The sequence below is a fragment of the Saccostrea cucullata genome, unplaced genomic scaffold, assembly GCF_032062105.1.
Source record: "Saccostrea cucullata isolate Sc308-1 unplaced genomic scaffold, CSIRO_AGI_Scuc_v1 ctg3921, whole genome shotgun sequence".
Classification (NCBI taxonomy): Eukaryota; Metazoa; Mollusca; class Bivalvia; order Ostreida; family Ostreidae; genus Saccostrea; species Saccostrea cuccullata.
In genome coordinates, this window is record NW_026931849.1 from 34661 (window position 1) to 49878 (window position 15218).

The 15218-nt window shown below is 33.2% G+C and overlaps 1 protein-coding gene across 1 annotated transcript; it reads right to left on the bottom strand.

The window, feature by feature from the left end:
* Positions 1 to 1015: 1015 nt before the first annotated feature.
* On the bottom strand, positions 1016 to 9406 carry LOC134233684 (stabilizer of axonemal microtubules 5-like). Its single transcript, XM_062715668.1, has 8 exons — positions 9323 to 9406; positions 8101 to 8663; positions 7886 to 7992; positions 7308 to 7539; positions 6943 to 7061; positions 2913 to 3114; positions 2741 to 2829; positions 1016 to 1868 (listed from the first exon to the last, which is right to left on the bottom strand). Exons 2-8 carry the CDS (start codon positions 8657 to 8659, stop codon positions 1710 to 1712), a joined length of 1467 nt encoding a protein of 488 aa, XP_062571652.1. The 5' UTR covers positions 8660 to 8663; positions 9323 to 9406; the 3' UTR covers positions 1016 to 1709.
* Positions 9407 to 15218: the final 5812 nt, after the last annotated feature.

A 15218-nucleotide genomic window follows, 5' to 3' on the forward strand; every position in this document is an offset into this window, starting at 1 on the left:
AGATTCGTAGTTTGCCTGTTAAACCAGTGGGAGTACATGTACTATACGAAAAAAGATTCAACGTCTAAAACCTTGTTTGAGATATGTCTTGTTTGGGTTTCAGTCTAGGACGGTCGATTTTATTTGAACTTATGCGCAATGTGTGTACCTTTTGTTTATAAACTTTTTCTATGCGACAAAAAGATAGCATGTAAAATGGCACGAGACCACAAAGTAGACGATAAAATAGATATTTATTTATGTCAGTCACTTAGAGTACCGGTGCATCATTACACCTTGGCAAATTTAACAAGTGTCACGTCTCTTTTGGGGGTATCCTGACTAGCAACCTGTATATGTATGACGTCGTCGTCGGACACCTCGCACCTGCTGCGCGGGCCTATATGCAATATCACAAATCTGTACACCTCTTGTGATTACAACTAGCTGGCCATTTGTGGTTATATATCAGTTCTAGTGGTACAAATCGTTTATAATATAATCCAATCGTAATTCACTAACTTTGGTCACATTATAGACTTTTAAAGACGTGTTCAGAAATTGTACACGTGAAGCAAGTCCATCACTCATAAGTTAACTAGTGCGTTTTTCCGAAAAAAAAATATACCGGTGTGGAATTCAGCGTTCGTATCAATGTCAGTGAAACATTCTTGTACACATTATATTCTTTAACTTTTGGGTTCAAAGCAAAGACTCCATTTTTCCTTAAGGGAAACTCAGCTATATCACAATATCATAAGAGGAAATCTTTACGAAAAAAAAATAAAATATTGAAAATTGCTTTTAAAATAGTATTTTTTAATCAATTTAAAAGTGGACATCTGTAAAGGTAACACTCATATGAACAAAGAACAATTGACAGCACTAACCAAAATTTAAGGAAAAAACAAAACAAATTACAAGCAAAAAAGGCAACTTATTTGTGGAGGTTTCAATCTGTACTATCATTGACATTTTTTTTTTCAAAAGAAGATATAGCACTGAGAAGTCGTACCACAATCATAACAAAAAAACATTTCAATGGCATGTAGATAACAAACACACATAACATATTTATACACAAAAACAACCTTCCATAATACTGCTAGGGTTTCTATTATGCTTACAAATAATACAATACCAATAAAAAAAAATCTCATATCACAAAGTAAACATTCACATTTGAAAAGCCAATGTTAATACTGATGTTTGCAAAATTTGAATATGTCAAAAAAATATATATTAGAAATCTGGCAAGATGTGCAGATTTTAATACTTAAGTGAGCATTTAAAAGTCATTGGAACATTTGAGTCCTACTGACTAATGTTACCATTAAAGTAAGCGGTGTTCTTTTACAGCATACAAATCAAACGAACACTTAATGTTTCACGATATAATCTCATCTATAAACACCTCTGTAAAATTATCAAAGAAAGCTCAGAAAAGTTTATAAATTGCTCATACCTCCCGATCATTGATTTCAATTAGATAAGAATTCTATAAACTTATATATAATAATAATTTTCCCTTGAGATCAAGGTGTACTTTCCTGATAGTTATCTGCTTTTTCTACTCTAAATAAAAGCAATATTGCATAAGTGTTCATAAAAAAAATGTGAGGAGGGAAATTTTAATTACTAATATATTCTTCTCCTTAAAATTCAAAGTTCTACAAAGCAGACGCTGGCGTAGAGTACACAAAGAAAGACAACTCCTAGACGATTTTGTCTTAAACGATTTTCAGGGTACCGAGAGGAACGGAACTCTTCTGCAGTCTTTGGGAGTCGTAAACGTATTTTTCTGAAGATTTGGGGGTAAACATCACCTGGTGGGTCGTGTTATGGAGTTGAGGACCTCCCAATGGCGGCAGAATGTGTGACATCTTCAGCTAAAATTGGAATGAGTTATTAATTAAACACAGCGAATTCCTCAATGAAGCCATCTCATGCACATGCACCAGACGCAACTTATTTTTCTTAATTATATTACAAAAATTAACCCTGGTCCATGCCTTATTATACACTTTGTGTTTTACAAGGTATGAGGTTATTTTTTTTCATAAAGTAAAAACAAGTTACGTCAGGTGCCTGTGACCTCAGTCACGATATCTACTAGTACTGTCTTTCTGACATACTTTCTATTTATCAATAAAAATATGCATTATGACTACTTTAGTCATAATGCATATTTTTATTGATAAATAGAAAGTATGTCAGAAAGACAGTACTAGTATATCTCGCCAGCCTTAAATAAGAATCGGCATTTGAAAACTTCAACTTCAACGTGGATACTCGCCAAAATCCAATGAGGACATTTATCAGCGAGGACTATGTATACATGAACCTTTATTGAGATTTTTTCTTTAAGATATATCTTAATTTCTGAAACAACAGGGGGCGTAACTTACATGTATATAATATAATAATATTTACCTAGCGATGTCTAATTACATGATTTACAGTATACGATCATTGTATTGCTTTCATGAATGCTATATAGAAAGCTCTTGCAATATATGAAATATATAATGACAAATTTAAGTTTATTTTGCTAAAAAAAAAAAAACCATTGTCTATCCAGGAAGGGGTTGTATCTTACGAAAATATAGATCCCGCCCCCCTTACCAAGAATCAGGAATGCATGATCGTAGACAAGCAAAATATCTTTATTTCCATCACATCTCTACCTCGTATTGACAATTAGGTAATATTTGATTTATAAAAAAGGAGTGAATTGTGAAATAAAGACGAAATTCCTTACATTTTCCAGGGCAGGTTTATGGATATTCATTCTTCCTATCCGCGGATCTCTGTAGTCCATAAACGACGATGTGTGTTTGACCTCATTCTCTGAAACGGAACGAAGGAATTTTATTCAGAATCTGGAAACAAAAGAAACAAATACATGTTTATATTTACACGTAATTACTTACTGTCGTAATAATCCATGGGAATGTTGGTCTCTGTGTGGAACTTCGTACGATCGTAAGTATACGGAACATCGGCGGGCTTGAAGGTGCTCCGAGTGGTAGTATCATAGAACGTCTTAGTCAGAGGAGGCTCCTCGAACTGAACGTTACTCTTTGTCCTTAGGTTTGCTCCAGAGATGATCCGATTGTGTAATCCAAGGGGTGGCTGAAACGATAAAAATTCACAATGCCAGTGATGATTAACGTTCGAATAACAGCGCAATAACAGTGAAATTATATCGTAATGGTGAAAAAAAAAACCGCGAAAACAATGAGAGATGATGGGTATATATTTAATGAAATGTTATGGCTACAAAATTGTGTTACAAAAATTTTCTACTCTACCAAATTATTTACTTTTTTTCTTTTACCCTTAACCACTGGAAAGCACGGATGTTTGTGGAGAGAACCTCCCCCTTTTCCCTATATACACCAGGGATTATGCAGAAGAAAAGTATTTTATAAAGAATCTTAAACGTTTATTCTGTGTTAATTCAATTTATTTTTTTTTTCATATGGAATATACATTATGTAAATGTGTTCTAGAAGAAAATTAAAATATCCTTGGAAACTGGTGTATATTCAGCCCTGTCCACAAGTACCCTTGCTGTAAATGTGCAGTATGTGAAAATAAACATAAATAAAATTGAACTGATTATTGATTAAGAAACTTAAATTAATAATTAAAATTTTAAAACTAACTATAGAGTTAGTAGTTCTGAACGTGTCGGAGCGGAGGAAGTTGTCGGAATCACTCAATATGGATTGGTGCGCATGCTCTCTACACAGAAATCATTGTACTAACCATCGAATCAGTGTATTTTTCTTAGCTGCATATGGAACGCCATCACTGCCTTATAGCATACAACTATGCATTTATTTTGTCAATTTATCAATACAGTATTCTTTCCCGCCATTTTTAGTGCTTGCGGAACGCAGAAAATACGTTATGCTCATATAAAGGCCGAGGATACCCGTGTTCGCATAACGTAATAGTGAATCGACATAATGTAGAAGAGTGCGCACAGTATGACATGAGCTTTTCACATAAGTTAATAAAAATTTAGATGAAAAGTAAACATAACGAAATGCAATTAATTGTAGTATGTGTAAATGTCATAAAGTGTTGACATAATGTAATGGCAGGTTCACACAATGCAATAGTAGTGTGGGTTAATGTCATAAAGAGTTGACGTAATGTAAAGGAAAGTTAACAGGAAGCAATAGTAGTGTGGGAAAATGTCATAAAGAGTTGACATAATGTAAAGGAAAGTTAACACGATGCAATAGTAGTGTGGGTAAATGTCATACAGAGTTGACATAATGTAATGGAAGGTTGACAAAATGCAATAGTAGTGTGAGTAAATGTCATAAAGAGTTGACGTAATGTAAAGGAAAGTTAACATGTAGCAATAGTAGTGTGGGTAAATGTCATAAAGAGTTGACATAATGTAAAGGAAAGTTAACACGATGCAATAGTAGTGTGGGTAAATGTCATAAAGAGTTGACGTAATGTAATGGAAGGTTGACACAATGCAATAGTAGTGTGAGTAAATGTCATAAAGAGTTGACATAATGTAATGGAAGGTTGACACAATGCAAAAGTAGTGTGAGTAAATGTCATAAAGAGTTGACATAATGTAATGGAAGGTTGACACAATGCAAAAGTAGACTAGTGTGGGCTAATGTCATAAAGAGTTGACATAATGTAATGGAAGGTTGACAAAATGCAATAGTAATGTGAGTAAATGTCACAAAGAGTTGACATAAAGTAATGTAAGGTTGACGCAATGAAGTTGTTGTGTTCTGCTGTAAGGCAGTGACGGCGTTCCATAGCTGCAGATCTGTAGCTATTTGTCTTTGACCATAACGCTACAGATCCCGTAATGCAAAAAAATGTGCAATTTACGGTGCAATATTTTTTGCGCACTTTTGGGGAGAATTTTTCCACTTACTAGCATTGGTCAATCAACTTCTATTCAATCCCCAATTCTAGACATATTTTGAGCCAAAATATATATTTTATCCTCCACCCAACCATAGCTATAGTTGTCTCTTCCGGCAATAAACTCGCTTGAAGTGAATTTTCAGCAATCTAACAAATAATTTAAATCAAGCGAATTTATCACTTGTAAAGACGACTATAAAGAGTTGGGAGATGGATGAAATATAGAGATTAGTTAGATAATGTGCTTAGAATTAAGGAGTGAAAGGTAGTTGATTGGCCAAGGCTAGAAAGTGGAGAAATTCTCCCCAAAAAATTTTGCGCCGTAAATTGCACCTTTTTTGCATTACGGGATCTGTAGCGTTATGGTCAAAGACAAATAAATAAAACCATAACGCAACAGATCTGCAGCTACATGTAGCCTACAGTTTTCCAGTGTTATTTGTGTTTCACGATTGAACACAAAAATATTTAATTTTAACACCAAACACATAAAGATTCTCTCTTTCTTCATTTAATAGTAATATCAAATTCTCTTCCCATGCAATACCGAAATATCAAGTACTTTGTTCAACGAGTTTGATATTGAGCGATTCCTTGACTAGGAATAAATTAAAATACATGTACTAGCTAAAATGAGCTACACTATAACCATGTAAATACTTAAATAGAGTATATTCCTCCTGAACTGAAAGCTGGTATATACGAGAATATTGCTTTAGGATTTCTACTGACTCTATATCCTTCTACATATGTATAGCTTTGTCTAAAGGAGATGTTCCATACCTAAAGCTATGATCAGTTAATAGTGAACTACTAAAGAGATTTAAGTTTCTTTGCGTTGGAAATACTTACAGATATGTGGTTCGCTGTAAAACAAGGATTAATTAACACAAATCTCAGGACACTAAAATACCAACAAAAGATAAAGGGGAAGTAGGTTGACTTAAGGGTTCAATAAAAACCGAATATTTTTAAATATAAATATTATGGGTAGGTTAAAAATGTGAAAATACTTCAGGTCGCTTTAAAATACATGTAAAAGGTTATATGTATAATTCAGTATTAGACAAACATTCGTAAGGATAAAATACACATACTAGTATCTTGATTTAAAACATTTTTAAGCAGGGACGTAGCAACAGGGGGGGGGGGGGGGGGGGCTGGCCTCCCACTTTTTTCGCCAGCATTACTTTTACTATAGTAAATGTTCGTTGAAAGGATGGTTGCCCCCCCCCCACTTTTTACCATAGTGTAGTGATATGAAGGAATTGTAGGGAAAAAATTGGAAGTGAAAGTAACTTGGGTCTGAAAAAGTTGGTCCCCCCCCCCGAAATAGGATTTTCGAGGTTGGGCAAATTCTTGTTTTCTTTTCTTTTATTTTTCTTTTTTTTTTTGCTTGTCAACTTTTTCAGGTAAGTAAAAAAAAAATTTCTCTGGTTGGCCCCCCCACTTTCAAAAACGATGCTACGTGCCTGTTAAGACATGAAAGACTGAAGACGCCAGAATTGGGCCACTCAGGGGGGAAACAGTTAAACACATAAATGTTTAAAATAAAATCAGAACTTAGAAGTGTTCTAGAAATAGAGAGCCATGCTGCCTGATTTTTTTTTATTTTAAAATCCTTTGTAAATATAGCAGAATTATACTTCTCTAGGTAAAACCATGTAATGGATTTTACAGGTAATTTAGTATTTATCTTTCTGCGTATCGCTTCGCAAATTAGATTTTTGTTAATTCATTAAAGTTACATATAATATTAGAAATTATTTTTTTTTACAGAGGGAAGGAAATTTTGGATAATTGTAGACAATATTTGGTATACATTACCCGAGTCTTAAAAGGGTTTAACTGCAAGATTATTCAGATATAACAAAGTGGTTTTTTTCACATTAACATTTGACCTTTATATAAAAGTTTTAAACGTTGGCAGTACTTATTTATGATAAATATATTTCATCTGAAATAAGAAACTGTTGCAATTCACAGCATTTGCGTTGCCCACTTCAAATAAAGCAAATTTATTTGGAATCTGTGGTTTGTACTTACATTGCCATGGTAAAATCGTGACGTCGTCATGTTGACCCTTTCAGTGACCCTGGATTCCTCGAGGTCACCCTCTGGGAAATCACTGTGATTTCGATGTTTTCCAGGTCGGTATCTCTCAACTGAATTTTTGGAATAAAATAACTGTATTATTAAAGGGGAAAATTTAAAAGTTACATAATATTCCACGTACTTTTTAATAAGTAATGACCACTTGTGGATTTAAAGGGGACCCAATCAACCTCCTTTTGTGTCCAAAATATACAAAAGAATCATTTGTGTGTGTAGCTATGGGCCTCTAACCCGAGTCCCCTTTTCAAGAAAGGCTTTAATTTTTACGAAAGCATCACAGTACTGAGAATACTCACAAGTGGTGGATGCTGGTTGGAAGGAAACACTGGCTGTACTCAGATAATCGTTGTATTTGCCATGGCCGTCCTTCTCCTTGAAGTTAGTTTTGCCGAGGTAAGCGCTGACTGCTGATTTGCAGTACGGCTTGGTTTCGCTCTTGTCGCTGATGAAGGGGAAAGTCGCCTGCATGGTGGTATCATTAATGGTGACCTTGCCCGGATCTCCGACCGGAATGTTGTAGCCATACGGCTAAAAAGAATATTCAGAAATTTGACTTGATGAAAACTTTCTTGAAAAATTTTCTTAACTCTATTACAAATAATTGATTGTCTAGAAATTATTGATTTTTCCTGCATATTTCAATACAAAAATTGAAAGCATTTTAAAATCAAATCTTTCATATATCGGTCAATGAAAATCCATCATTCAATAACATAAAATACGATGAATTCTATTTTTTGTTTTTAGTTTGGTAGAACAAAATTGGTAGGGACGTTTTTAAGGAACACAAAAAGCAATCGGAATTAATCTATGAATGATAGAAATCATACTAAAAACGGATCAACAGGATAAAATTAATACAAAAGAAACACACCGCTGGTAAAGTCTGCACAGGCTTCTCCCACTTGCCTTGGAACTGGCCATTATGAGACGTGTTAAAGTTTGTCAAGCGATCGTCTCCCTTTACCGTGGGCGGTCCGCCTTTAATAAATAAATAAATATCTAAGTTTGAAAACTAGCACTTTCCTTCTTTGAAAACGTTCATCTTTCAACAACAAAACATTCTATGAAACATGCAATGAAAATTACCTTCATGCATAGATGGCGCTCTGTGAGTGACATGCACTGATGTATCGTGACCCATAAACCTTTCGCGATAGTCTGAGCAGGGTTCTGCTGCTTTCTCGGGATCTCCTTGAGGAATATGACTGACAGAGGTGCTAGTGGCCGGCTCGACGCGTTGGTAAGCAGGTGTAATCTTGGGCTTAAAATACGAGGTATGCATGGTCTCAAAGACATCTACTTTACTCACATCAGTATCCATCTTGAAGTTAGTTGATCGGAGCTTTTGGTGAATATCATCTAAAGCAACTGGTTTTGGTAGATATCGGTATTCAAACGCTCGAACGGTTTCCGATGCCTTATCCTTGAAGAACTTGTCATCTCTCGTCATAACTTCGGCCAGTTTTGGTCGCTCAGACTCCTTTTCGCGACCATAATGTTGGTAAGGCGGATAGTCTTTCTTGAAGATACTCTGCATGGATCCCTCAAGGACAGACATGTCCTGAGCCACCTTAAAATTGGTGGAGGCCAGGAAATCTGACCCCGTTTTGGGATTTGTTAAGGGGACCGCCACAGACTGTGACATAATTCTGAAATACAAGTTTTAGAAGTGCTTCTTGAGTTTTGATGAAATGCTCTTTTCATGAATTTTAAAAAATATATACATGTATATTAGATAAACTGAAGGATTAAAACAACAAGTCATAAAAATTTCTAGTTCCTTTCCTTATTTATTATTGATTAAGATAATAAAATGTGTAAATAATCGTTGTAGTCCTCATTCCATAGTTTAACATGCACCCTCACATACTGAACGAACATGGTATCGTTCTTTTCTCCAAAACTAACCATTTATTATTGAAAATGTTTATTAAAGAAATAGCCCCCCTTCCTATCATCATCAAGTTTTGTTGCAGTATAGTCAACATGGTCAAAGTGTTCCTGGCAATCTTTAGAAATAAAATCCGTGTGTAGAAAAAAATCAGGATCACTCCCCATATAGGAACTTAAAGTTATGGACAACTCCCCCTTGTTTGCATCTTTTGTAAGCCACACCCCTTTCATTTTTCAAAAAAACGATATTACATGCCTGCAGAAGCTGTGAGATATGTTTCAGAGGTTGTTTTTATCAACATCACACTTCATTAATATGCTACGCGATATATTTCCTAAACCGTTACATAATTTAGATAATGATGACTACACACACTGTTGGATGTTTATCTTTTTTGGAATTGTTCAAATTTACCTTTGAGTTTAAATCTCTTTAACAAAAAACATTGATCCAAGGCAAGTGGAAGTTTTTGTATATAATTTCCATAGCTACATGCTACTTCCGGATTGTTGGTTTTGGATAGGGCTTTCAAAATTGCTTTGTAGAATAGCCAGTTTAGAAAAAAATAACAATTTTTTCTCAGTTTTATTAGTTTAGGTTAAAGAAAGCAAATGTTCAAAAGAACAATAAGAACAGAGTGCTGAAAAATTGTTTTAAAAAAATTATACGTACGATCTACTACAGAAAAATCAATGTTGCGCTCTTTTGTTTATGAAAACCACAAAAGCTCTTTAAATTTGCCAACATGGCGTCAAGAACAGAATTAAATTTCAAGAAAATATTAAGTAGGTGCGAAACGATGGCAAAGGACAGAAATTCTGGAGAGTGGAGATTTGAAAAAGTAAGACCTAATAATTTCATTGCAAAAGAATGTTAACATGGTTTTCTGTAAGTGAATACCTGGAATTTTCTTTAAATTATTCAGACCTGCCATATGTTTCGACTACTGACCCGTAAAAAAGGTGTGTTTAAAGCTGACATGAATTCTTAAAAACGCAACATTTTCATCTATGTACGACTTGTTTCATACCAACTATAGCCGTATTCCGCCATATTTCTTTCTGATACTTTGTCCCATTGTAACGATAGCATTTCTTCCTAAAAATTAAAGAGAAGATTTGAGAGCCAAAAAGCTGTTTTTCACTTTCCTTTCTGCAAACAATGACCAATGTAAAACGAAATACTATTGGTTGCTTTGTAAAAATTCAGATATTCACGTGATAACCCTACCTACCTAAAGCAGCTATCTGTGATTCAAGAGAGGTAATCCAATTAGAGTAAAAAAAATAATGTTACCATTAGGAAGGATAACTCTGTCTATAGCCTGTTTCTGATTTCCAAGATGAAATTATCACAAAGAACTTGTTGAAAATTGATGTCATAAATTTATTTCCGAGTTTGCTTGTATATCCTAACGAATAAACACAGGCACAAGTTATATTGAAATTGATGCAAATAGTATCTATAAATCACAGAAGTATGGAAAAAATCACTGTTACTGATTCAGTCTACAATTTATCTTCCACGGTCCAAATATAATGTTACTTAAAATGGCTGAAAAAAAATTCAGGCAGATTAAAAAATCTGTTGGTGAAAAAGATCCAGAAATCCACGTCTGTGTTCAGTACATGTATGAAGTGATGATGATTCCATAGCATTTCATGAAGTTTGTAAATCCCATTATCCAAGTTTAATATCACACAGATTCATTGTTTCCAGTAATTAGTGATGATGATTCCAAAGCATTTCCTGAAGATGTTTGTACCCCATTGTCCAAGTTGAATATCACAATTTATCCTGGAGTACAACATCAAATATATTTGACATAATTTACAGTAATAGCTAAAAAAAAAAAAAACATGAACAGGGATGAATTTTATGATTTTATAAATCATTATTAAGAAGAAAACTTGAGCAAAAAAATATATGTTTATGGAAATATTTTGAAAAGTTTATTGTGGAAAAACCCAAACTGACTTAATTAATCTGCACTAAGATGGTAAAATTGCCATGTAAAGGACGGATTAAAAAAAAAATATGCAAATTTCAATAAGTTGATAAATAGTATATATTCAGAAAAAGTCCGAAAAAAATATAAATTATGTCTTGATCAAGTATGAAGTCAATTAATATATTGATGATTTCATGGATTTGAATAAAAAATTTGAATAAATCCCTTCATCAGAGATGAACATTGAAATCTTATTCCTGCAGTGAAACATCTGATAATGACATATTTCAGATAATTATTAAGTACTTAAAATTGATTAAATTGGGAGCAGAACTAGGTTAACTAAATATCAAAGGAGAAAAACTGGTACAATAAATCGTATAACAGTGCAAGATTTCAGTATAGTGTGGAAAAACCCACGCTGACTGAATCCTCCCTAATAAAGGGTGTCCAAAATAAAAATCTTTTGTAAAATTAAAAATGTTTGAAATATAAAAAAAACATTTGAAAAACTTGTTCAATGTTATGAAAGTCTTTACATAATTAATAAGTTACAGCCTCATGTGTCCTCTGCGTCACAGAGAGGATAAGTAAGTAAGTGTATATGTGTATATATATTTTCCTTCATTAGTGCTGATTACCATGATGACAACAAATTTATTCTTACAATGCAATTTAACAGTTATATATCAAATAATAGCAGTATTCTAAATTTGAGGTTAGCTTATGTACGTTATTTTTGAGGCAGAAAGTAATAAGAACGTGGATGTGAACATTCAGATTCAGTATAGTGCGGAAAAACCCGCGCTGACTGATTCTGCCTGAAACTTTTAATTAGCTGCAGTTCAAAATACAAAATTATTGCATGGGTATATAAAATCTAAAAAAAATTAAGTTTTAATAAGTTTTGCAAATTTGAAGGAAATAGTCTGAAAACCCACCATTTTCTGTGTATAAAAAACATAATGAGAATAAAAAATAATTTTGATATTATATATTATATTTATGAGGCAACTGGCTGATCAGTCAAAAAGAGTGTAAAAAACAAAATTCGTTTGTGAAACACTATGCGCCTGGCTGCAACAAAGTTATGGCGAAGGTTTAAGTTGACAACAGACAGACAAACAGATAAACATACAAACAGACAGGATAAAAACAATATACACCCTGAATCTATCAATCCAGGTGCATAAAAATTAAGAATATGTTTCATGGAAATGTGCCGAGAAAACCATTTCTATTTATTGTTTGAATTTTGAAATCTATAGCAAATTAAAAATGATGTGAACTATCAGTGCTTGTCCCTATCAATCATTCTCAAAACTAGTCTTTACGATAAAATTAAAAAAAAATAAATACGGGATTTGCCTTTTGGACCTAGTCCGAACCAATCCGGCTTCCGTGGCGGTACCAGGGACTAAAATCCCCGCCGGCACAGCTCCAGACTATAGACCTACTTGGCAAATGGGAATTTTAAATATATATTGATAATATTTTTTTCTCTATAAAAAAAGGAAAAATGTAATGACTGAGTAACTTCAAGTATAAACAAATTTATCTCCCGATTATAACAAAAAAACACACTGGGTACTGTTCCGTCAAACATCAAGGAGAAACATCAGGTTAACAAAGTTCTTTACAACAAACACACTGGGTACTGTTCCGTCAAACATGAAGGAGAAACTTCAGGTTAACAAAGTTCTTTACAACAAACACACTGGGTACTGTTCCGTCAAACATCAAGGAGAAACATCAGGTTAACAAAGTTCTTTACAACAAACACACTGGGTACTGTTCCGTCAAACATGAAGGAGAAACTTCAGGTTAACAAAGTTCTTTACAACAAACACACTGGGTACTGTTCCGTCAAACATCAAGGAGAAACATCAGGTTAACAAAGTTCTTTACAACAAACACACTGGGTACTGTTCCGTCAAACATCAAGGAGAAACTTCAGGTTAACAAAGTTCTTTACAACAAACACACTGGGTACTGTTCCGTCAAACATCAAGGAGAAACATCAGGTTAACAAAGTTCTTTACAACAAACACACTGGGTACTGTTCCGTCAAACATCAAGGAGAAACTTCAGGTTAACAAAGTTCTTTACAACAAACACACTGGGTACTGTTCCGTCAAACATCAAGGAGAAACTTCAGGTTAACAAGTTCTTTACAACAAACACACTAAATAACTATAAATAACTATAAGGTACAAATGTCAACTGTTATAAGACCTTTTTTAAGACTTCTAAAACCTTGAATCTTATAAAGATCATAAAAGATCAATAAAATGAAAATTGTTGCATAAAAAAAAAATCATTTTCAAGCTTCATTTTAATGCATTTCAAATTAAATATTTAATTTTCGGAGTTATCCTTCCTGCCTGAGGATCAGATATCCTTAAAGAAAGGGTGTATGTCTGGTTAGGCACTTTCAAACACAGGGTGTTCCAATAAATCTGATACCATTAAAATAAAAAAAAACTTTATGCATAAATTATTCTAAAAAGCCATCAGTTTATGTAAAGTAACAAATTTTGACTATCAAATATCTAAAGAAAATTATTTCATGAAAAAGGGGAAAAAAAAAGAAAAGAAAAAATGATTCAATTTTATCTTCAATTTGGCTATTGTTGGGATAAATGTGCACTATGCCCAATTATGTCATACTTCTTTCTATAAAAAAAAATTTTAAGATTCATGCCAGCATTTCTATGGTAAGTTCTACTTATAAGCAGAGTGGAAAAACAATTTCTAATACCTTTGTGCAAAGGACAATTACGCAAAATCAGATGTATTTTGATTTTTTTAAAGAATAAAGAAAACAAACAAAAACATATCCTTCAACATAGCTGCCCTGAAGCCAGTAAAAATAAGTATTTAAATTATTATCTAATTTAAAGTCTTGAAATAGTACTTAAGATTTTTAATTCTGCAAACAATTTCATTTCACGCATCTCAGTATGACTTCTTTGAAATGTTTTAGGAACAGATCTGGACTAATAACCTACTTGGCAAATGGTATACATGTGTACATGTAAATAGATATTAATTACAAAATGAAATGGGAACTCAGATGTAAAATTACTGTTACATTAAACCCAGCAGTCTCTTTTTGCTTGTTCTGATATTTTTTTCAGCCAACATTTTGCTAATAAGGTGTCAGGGTGAATGCCATCTTTATAGAGTTTGAAATTATAGTATCTCTTTACTTTCAATTTTCTACTTTTCCCACAACGATATTTATCTGTATTACTTAAATCGCAAGAAAACTGGGGGGAGTATACTTCATTGCTTTTATTTAATTCTCTAATTCTATTATTTAAGGTGTAAATTTGTTGTTCTAATTTTTCATCATCAATTTCAAAAATAGTGGGGTTTTTGTGTCCTTTGCTCTTATTCCATTCTTTAACAGAATATATAGGGGTTTCTAAAAAAGTAACTTTACATCTAGGATATTTCTGAAGAGTTCCTTTAATTTCTTTGCAGTTCATTATAATATTATCAATTTCATCATCATTATCGGATGTAAGTGTAATATACTGCTTATTTTTTGAAGTTAAGTTACATGTGCCTAACCAAACATACAACCAGATGTTTCCATGATGTCTAATTTTTTCCATTATGTTACTTTTAAGCCACTCTGTGCTGTCTTCAATCTTTGCACCACTACGTGCCCACCACAGAATTTCTTTTTCTGTACTATTCATAACATGCCTTTTCAGCCAGTTGCCTTTACTATCTGATAGTACAACAGGAACATAGCTTTTCTGACCTGATGGTGGTTGTGTAGGTTTAGAAATAAATTTTCGAAGCTTGTTTTCAGACATAATGAATTTAGAAGAATTATTAATAATTACTATTTTTGCAAAGAGTAGCAGTGGTCTAGCACTAATGAAGGATGGGTAGTGTCTGTCTCTGTGAAGGTTAAATGACCCTCTTTAATGTCCTGTACAATCTCCTGTACTGTCAGCTCAAAAATATCCTCCCCTTCAACCTCTTCCTCTCCTCTTTCCCAGTATTTTACCTGTAAGAAATTAAAAATGAAATATTAGTTGAATGGCATTTATATGCCTGGTACCCAATATAAGTAAACCAATACAGTAGAATATGAAATTGGCTTTCCAGACTCTTTAAGCTTTGTGATATATGTTTATACTAAAATTATGAATACATGAACAGCATAAAAGCATTTATAGTGCAAAGTTGAGAACACAAATTTAAAATAATTAAAAATTATAATTACTGAATATACATATTTTACTCATTAAACAAGCAATTACAGAAGTATTAAAGAAAACATAGTGTGCATTTAAAAAATACAGTGATTTATGCAACAAAGTATCAAATATTTCAACA

Bases quoted from the DNA above. Each gene is read 5' to 3' on its own strand.
- LOC134233684 (XM_062715668.1), bottom strand. From the start codon at position 8,659: ATGTCACAGTCTGTGGCGGTCCCCTTAACAAATCCCAAAACGGGGTCA. The intron at 7,540-7,885 runs GTGTGTTTCTTT...TATTCTTTTTAG, and splicing joins CTGTGCAGACTTTACCAGCG to CCGTATGGCTACAACATTCC. The intron at 2,830-2,912 runs GTAAGTAATTAC...GTTCCGTTTCAG, and splicing joins TCCCATGGATTATTACGACA to AGAATGAGGTCAAACACACA.